General features: G+C 32.5%; 1 protein-coding gene across 1 annotated transcript; it reads left to right on the top strand.

The window, feature by feature from the left end:
• Nucleotides 1–1,649: 1,649 nt before the first annotated feature.
• On the top strand, nt 1,650–8,362 carry LOC140058912 (proline-rich transmembrane protein 3-like). The gene is made up of 2 exons (XM_072104702.1): nt 1,650–1,781; nt 3,035–8,362. Exon 2 carries the CDS (start codon nt 3,146–3,148, stop codon nt 4,622–4,624), a length of 1,479 nt encoding a protein of 492 aa, XP_071960803.1. The 5' UTR covers nt 1,650–1,781; nt 3,035–3,145; the 3' UTR covers nt 4,625–8,362.
• The last annotated feature ends 297 nt before the right edge of the window (nt 8,363–8,659 follow it).

Below are 8,659 nucleotides of genomic sequence, written 5' to 3'. Positions count from 1 at the left end.
CTTACCGTGCTAAAGGAGCACACCATATTTTTTTTTCTTTGGCTTAGCGCCTCTTTTCGATCTCGTAAATTTTATGTTTGGCGCCCTCAATTTTAAGAACACCTGAGTTATGTCAGAAATAGGAACAAATACATAGAAATGATGCTATTCGTTTAAATACATTATGTCAATTTCTGTGATAAGTAATTTTAAAAAGGTTTTTTTAAGTGTTATGTCTAAGTAGGTATTTCCTCCTGGTGGACATGACTTAATTAAATTGTAATTACTGTTTGTGGTAATGAATTATGTAAACAAACAGTTTCGGATCTTAATCGGTTTGATTGACATTATTCGATATGAAGTGACGTAGCGTCCGGTTCTGATGAGCAGCTTGCTGACACGCATGCCTACTCCAGGTATCTCTATTGTAGAGGAAGTTACACTATTCAATAATAATCCATTTAATGCCAAAATGTATATGTCAAAAATAATGCAGTATGGTAGGTTTCGTCTGTGGTATTAATATCCATTGAGATTATTACTAAACTATGATCATAAAACTGCATTTGATCCTATTTTACCAAAATAAGACCCGATTAGGTGTTATCCTTAATACCGTAATATTTCTCTTGTTTTTACTATTATTATTTTCGTATCTTCAGTATCCCAGCAGCCGTTTCCGTTTAAAACAAAATTATTAAAAATCATAATAATTATACATTTTAAAACATATGGTCTGTTATAATTTTTCGGGGGAAAAAATGGGTTTACATGCATACTGTATTCAGAATCCTAACTTACGTCATAAAATTGTTATTCAACAAGTATGATCTACTGAAGTTATTAATAATATTCCCTGTACGTAAATTAGTGCGCCTTAAAGACCCCTTCCCTGCAATTTTGGACGTTTTTTGGAAAATAATACATATATATCACTTTAAAAACATTAAACCATGTCATTCCTTGTCTTAAATGTACGTTTTATGGTAAATTATGATAAAAAGTGAGAAACAATGCACTACCTAAGTAGCTCGCGGCGATCGACCTCTCGTGGACGGTCTCAGGCCTAGCCTAGCTAGGCTTAGTTTTGTAGGCCTAGCTGGTAAACATCGGTAACGTACGAACATCGTACGCTAGCTATATACCTAGCCTGACGTTGTATGAGTTGCTGCATTAATTGTCTTTCTATTTTTGCCAGACTCCGTTGATACAAATTGGGGAAAACCCGGTATTTTCGCTGAAAAGTTAGGAGTCTTCCATTTGTTTTGGCTTCACGATCGATCGAAAAGTGGGCGAATTACAGGTGAAAAACAACAATATCAATCCGCGCGCAATGCATTTTGGGATTTATAGCGGGCCGCTATAATTATTAAAATCGATTTATTTTTCACATTTTTAACCGTTTAAAGACGAAAAAAGTTATCGCAATAGGACCATATAGTATTATTTTTACATTAAATATAGTTTGTGATCTTAAATTAGATCTAAAAAACGTAGGGAATGGGGCTTTAATTATTTCCTATATTTAAATTAACGACGTCATTGGTCTGTCGCCCCCATGTGGTTTAATAAGTAATCAATACGAACAAACTAATCATGACTCAGTAAGTCTAAGCACGCACATTGTTATTAAATTTGAAACCCACACAACATTGGCTCTTCTACTACTACTGTGTACCACGACACTAAGCAGACGATTGGAAATATTATTGTCAGATGAATTATCATACAAACAAACCAGCATAAACGGTACTAAGTACACATGTACAGTGACTTAATCTTAAGTATCAGAAATCTTAATCGTAAGTATTTTATAAACTTTGATAAAGTTGTTTTTATATTCTAATTTTTCTAGCCCTCATCATTTTGCGGAATCTGATTCAAGGACGTGGTATGTCCAGTGCAGTGGTTTTACCTGCTACCAGTTGATTTGTTAGATTCGCTCCGACGAACCCGACCTTGGCCTAGACTACCTATTGTAGTTTTACACTATATAAACAATGTAATATTATTTTAATTGTTATAGATGGATTTCCATTGGCATTGGTTGGGCCGTACTATATGCAATGAGAGATGATGATGAATCAAATTTACAAAATTTATATAATACCAATATTATTTATTAAATAATTGATCTCTTTCTCTTAATTCTTATCTACAGTAAGAGTAGACTAACTATTACTAAGCATTAAAAAAAATATATTTAGAATTATTTCATTTATTTATATAAAATTTATAATTGAAACCGTACTATTTTAGAATATTTTTCACAATTAAATTATTAAGGTAACAATGATGGATTAATAAGGTACAAATTCATTTTTAAAATGTATAAATAGTAACTGTAAATTAAAACAATTAAGAATGATTTAATTGAATTTTATTGTTAAAGATGTTACAAAGATAAGGATCCATCATAGGTTAACAAATGTATACAGTACAGTAATTACGTTAATGACAAAAATACTACTTAACTTAAAGCATTAGCTATTGGGCTGTGGTCATTAAGAATATTGATGTATCGCACGCCATTTCTCTAGGGACACAAAACAATTGAGACTAGCCGATATAATTGACAGGTGGCTACATTTACGTCTTAATCAAACAGAGTTTAACACGTATTGAACATTTTCTTTTGATTATATAATTTTGCAGTCTATATCGTGCCTACATACCTGTATAAACCGACAATAGCACTACTGGTTTGTGTAATTTAATTTTCTATTAAAAGTGCATTTTGGTAGCCATAGAGCATGAAGGTATAACATTAACAATTTAAAAAACAATTATACCTCTATGCATATAGTACTGTAAGTGTACAAGTGTTGTGCCATACCTCAATAACCATTATTGTAAATTTTGTTTTTAAGCACAGCCTTGCAGAACTGATAGTTGAGCCAAGTTTTCATGTTTGAATAAAGCTTTATTATAATTGTTTACAATCATGAAAGAGCATATACCAGCTTTTATTAATGTCAGTAAATGTGAACATTCAGTACCAACCTTACCTACTGTATTAGTATTAATTTACCGGTATAAATGTTTTATCTTACAGGGTAAAGGAATAGGATATTTACGTGAAGATTCTCTCATGACTGTCAGAAAGGAAATACTTTAAAAGATCCAATTTTCAGGTCGGATTTGGAATAATTATTTAACTAACATCATGTTGTTTAGTTCACTAAAGTGCACTGTGTTTTTATGTTGCCTTGTTTTATGCACTGGATTCACATTAGACCGCCAAATTGTCCGTATCAGAAGGCAAAGTGTTGTTGCCACCGCAACACCTGAACCGGAAAGCGAATCGGAGCCCAAAGTTGAAAATGAACCCATAGTTGAAACCGAACCAGAAGTAGAGACCAAACCAGAAACTGAAACCGAGGTAGAACCAGAGGCTGAACCGGAGGGTGAACCGGAAGGTGAGCCAGAACCGGAAGGTGAACCAGGAGATGATCAGAATGAAGCATTTGCTGAGCCTACCCCTAATTGGACAATTGCTTATGATGTGTGGGGCTGGAGTTGGCAGTTTCACTGTTATTTTTGTGGTGGCTTGTTTGCCGTCATTGGTGCATATTCATTCTTTTGTATTATCAAACTCAGCACAGCAAAACTGGCTAGTAAATCATATTTTGTGGCATTAAACGTAATCGTTTTGATCATGGCCGTTGATCGAGCTGCATTTCTTCTTGTCGACCCGTACGGATCGAAAAACATGTTGCCCTTACCCGCCATTTATGTGATGCTTGGGCTAGGGTTTCCGTGTTTGACTTCGTCGTTTAGCATCTTATTCATGGCGCTGTTGAGTGCCACTAAAATGCAGCCGTTGTCGCGTAAAATTCAACGTCCGCAAGTTCTTGGATTGATTATAACATTTCATTACATTTTATCGATTACATCAGATGTGTTAGCAGGCAAATTTCTTGCGCCAGAGATTGTCCTTTATCTTTGTCAATCGGCGTTCATCTTCTGGGGTAGCTTTCTTTTCTTCAGTTATTTGTTGATTTTTCGACGACTGCACAGATCCGCCGTACGTGTATCGAAGGAGATAAACCATCTTAGTCTTATTTCACACGCTCAGTCGAATTCTACGATTGAACCAAAGAAACCCAAAGTGCGTTGGGGAAGCGCCGTTAAGGTAACGCTAATCACTGCGTTGCTCGGGCTTTGCTTATGCGGTCTTCAGCTATACGGTATGTTGGTGGTTTATGCACCGAACGCCCGTGCGGAACCGCAACCGTGGCCTTGGTGGACTTACCAGACAATCTTTAGAATATGCGAAATTGGAATGTTAATCACGATGTGCTTTGTTGCTACGCAACCACTTCGGCAATATGACCCCCTCGACAAAGCAAATCCGAGATTTTCTTCTCGTTTCACCAGTTTCCGATCTCGGTTTTATTTGAACCGACAGAACAAACCGCGTCAGAATGAACGCGTGATCAACACATTTGAAAAAAAGAAAAGCGTCATTGACTATGAAGTAAATGTGTTTGAAACGTCTCTAAAAAAGCCAAACTCAAATACGAGTGAAAGTGATCCCTTAACAATCATTGACGTTGGCAAAGAAAATGTTAACTTTATTTGTCAAAAAGACATGCAACAACGCACACAAAAACAAAACAATTGTACAGTGAGTGGTAATTGAATGACTGCAATATACAGTAACACTTGATGGACAATATACAGTAACACTTGATGGACAATATACAGTAACACTTAATGGACAATATACAGTAACACTTGATGGACAATAAAACAGTAAAGGACAATCAACAGAATGGATTTAAAATGAGAGAAAAAAAGTTGAAAGCAGTTGGCCCAGTCATGACTTTTTAAGAAAAAAAGTGGAAGTTTAATTTTGATAGTAGTTGACCTACTTTTATTTGACTTTACATCACAACTTATATGAGGTTTGTATATTGGAGAAAACTGTAACTGCAGTAGATTCACTAACCCTAATTGCTAAGCATTTGTACTTTGATTTTCGACCATCATTACCACCATTATTGTATAGGAAGAATATTGGAGAAAACTACTGTACCTGACAGTACTGCAATAGATTAATTGTGTACTGCAGTAACTGCAGTAGATTCATTGTAAAGGACTAATCACTATTGCATGTAATTTAATATGATTTTCGACCATCATTACCACAGTTAGCGTATAGGAAGAATGCAGTTTCTGTATTGTTTCCTTTTTGTCCACTCTGCTCATTTTCCTGGTTGTTGATTGTTTAGTTTGTAAACTTATCAATTTATTCCTTAGTCACGTACCATGCCCTTGAAGAACGTGGTTAACTGTCAGTCACTTCGGGCGAACTTAATCTACTTTATTACAAATGTAAAATATAAAGTTGTTTGAAATAAATAAATGTTGTTTAATCCTACACTATGTGTGTCTTTAAAACAGCTTAGTCACCCTCTTAATTTACACGCATATTTGTGATCGTGACAACTGTAAATGAAATAGATTGAAATGCGCATTACATTTTAAAGTAAGATAAAAGTTTGTTAAAATTTATTATATTGCTTTTAACAATTTTCAAAAACATTTTGTTTGTTCGAATGTTTATACTGTACAAAAATTACAGCACAAATTCAATACCTTTTGTTTGTTCTCATTTTTGGTGCTAAAACAATTTTTTAAATGCGAAGAATTTAGGAATAAATGTAGCCCATGATAAAAGATGACTGCATCTATATAGTTATATTTATGGTCTTATCTGATAATTGTTGTACAATTACCTTATCAATCCCAGTAGGTTACCTTGTCCAATTCCATATACCGCTGTGTTTTGTGGTACCATGTCAAATCTAGCTCGTAATTAGCAGTCTGTGACATGCAGCTTGGCTATTCAAATCTATTTTTAATGTAATTTCAAAGAAATGTTTCTGGTAAATACTGAATTGTATTTAGACAATTTAGTAATTCTTTGAAAAAGTTTTATTTTAAACTAATTATTTGTGTATTTATATCCTATTTTGTGACCCATTGTTTTCTATGTCTAGACACACTAACCAACTGTATAGTATGCCCATAAATTGTTTTGTTTTATATACTGAAATTTTGCTGCATTTATAGTTTATAATTTTCCACTATTCTTGATCAACACCGTTTAATTTTTTTATTCATTTTTTGTTTCTGATTTCCTACAACACATGAACATGTTGTTGTTATTCCATCGGGAAAACTCCCCTTCCTTTCTTTTGTTGTATCAAATAACATGTATTAAATGTGGTTGAGAATCCTACCATATGTGCTATTGTTTCCTGCTTGTACAGTATATTCACTTTCACAATCTTTAATTATTATGTTCAAATAATTTCATCTGGCTTTCCTTACAGTACCTAATATTTTGTATCAAAGGAATGCATTATCAAGGCTAAAGGCCAATTTACATATACAAGCGGAAAACCATGTAGCTTGTCCCCAGGTTGTGTGTAAATGGTCATAAGGAATAACATAGGTTGGTTCTATATTGTTATTACCATTACCGCTCGTCTGGGTAACTTTTCCTTAATGTTATCCTAGTACAAGTATATAGACTAACAACTCTTTAATACCAGACAGGGCTGGCCTATAGAAATGTTGGTATTCTGATCTGAATTTTGGGCATATGAAAGATAAAAAAGTCTGGTTTTTGTAGAATTTCAGGTTGTCAGAAAGTCTTTGAAATAGTTGGCAAATACTGTGCTGTATTTATTAGGAATGATACCGTGTTAAAAACACAAACCTACTGTATCAAACATTTATATTTTTTCTACAATTTTTTAACAATTTCTTGTAATTGCTCCAAACCATTATGCTATGGTATTTTTTAGTATATTATTTTTTGGAAGAAGAAAAGAAACAAAAAACTTTCAATTATTTCCTCTACAAAATTTATTCTATATTCCCTGTTCCGTTTTAAATTTGTGTTTTTATTTTCTCATACAGTAATAATGATATCATAATTTAAAATGCTTTTTTTTAGATAAATTTTTTTAATTTAAGCCTTCAAAATGTTTATTTCTTTGTGTTGTTTACAGTTTATTGATTGTTTTAAGTTTTAATTCCATCATAGTGTGTGAATTGTCTCATGGAATACTTAGTCACAAGTATACCTACTTCAACAAGTCCTTATAGTAAGTTCATACAAAGAAACTCTTGTTTTTAACATAGATGTATTGTCTTTAAAATGTATAGAGGATATAAAACACTTCTTGTTCCTTTATTTGTCATAGAAAAATCAAAATCGATCAAATCAAATTTCTTATTCATAAAACTTAAACTTAAGGTTATGTACAAGAAAATCTTTTTGGAAATGTTTTGAATATTGAATATTAGGCCATAAACATACTCTTGCCAAAACATATATTACGGTATGTAAATTAAATAAATAATTATTTAATAAACTAAACTGCTCGTTGATATACACACTGTAAATGTTCATTAATTCATTTGAAATGATAAAGATGAGGAAATTTAAGAATGAGAAAAAAGCTGCCAAAACATATACAGGGTACAGTATTGTAGTCGTAGGCCTTAATCAATTTATTAAAAAAAGTTCTTTTTTTTTCATATTCTAATCATATTTATAGTTCACATTTCTTCAACCCATTTATTTGCAACAACAGCATCAAATTTTTTATATTTTTGATCATAAATAAATTGCGATTTGCAAGGCCTGTGTAGCCTATGGCGGTGTATTAGTAAGGGTATGACTTATAGTAGTAAATAACCTATAGGCCTATCATTAAATAGGTTTAACGACGTCGTATAGCATCAAGTATAGAGATATTATAGTGAATATCTCTATGCATCAAGTATAGGACAAATTAATATTCTGTAGTTATATTCTACCCGTAATATATCCAAAATGTGTTTGGAAAATACTAACTACTAAACTTGTTAAGTACACAACTTCATATTTTATCATTTTCATGATGTTAAGTAAATATTAAACTCATTAATATTTCAGTCGTTTACATTTTATAGTGTATAAGCTTTAGGTCTCTTGAAGTAAAAATATAAAAATTATTGCACTTCTGTGTTTAAATTTAGTCTACTTTGAATGAAAATATATTACTATATTAAACTTGTTTAATAATTATTGTGTACAGTACATCAAATTGTGCTTAGATTAAATTCAGCAGCATTTTAAGTGTGTGCTTAGCTTCCAATGGGCCAATCGCTATTGGTCTACTTTATATGTAATACTGTATATGATGCTGTGTTTAATTGATATAGTTGCAGTAACTATCTATATTGCCATTTTCTATTTAAGATTGTAAAATATAAATGTATTTAAAATGTAAAGTTGGCTTGTCAATAATTTTTAATATAAAATATTTATGGCTTTTATTGTTGTAATACATTGTGGGATTACTTGTGAATGTATGTAATAAATCATGTTTGCAATAAAATGTAAAATGTCTGTCTCAATTATTTCAAAATGATTTAGTGTATAGTAGATCCTGTTCTGAGGCGATACAGTACGTTGTCAGCTTAACATTTATTGCTCGATCATCAATATTACAAATGTACTGTAGTGAGTTTTCAATTTTAGACGGTGGACGATGAAGAGATTAGTCTGTGACGGTATAAGCTGTTCTCTTCATTATTATTGGGACGGTGGACGATGAAGAGATTAGTCTGTGACAGTATAAGCTGTTCTCTTCATTATTGGGACTTTATTGGT

The sequence above is a fragment of the Antedon mediterranea genome, chromosome 9, assembly GCF_964355755.1.
Source record: "Antedon mediterranea chromosome 9, ecAntMedi1.1, whole genome shotgun sequence".
Taxonomy (NCBI): Eukaryota; Metazoa; Echinodermata; class Crinoidea; order Comatulida; family Antedonidae; genus Antedon; species Antedon mediterranea.
Note: the sequence above shows the minus strand (reverse complement) of the source record. Positions and strands in the feature narration are given on the sequence as shown.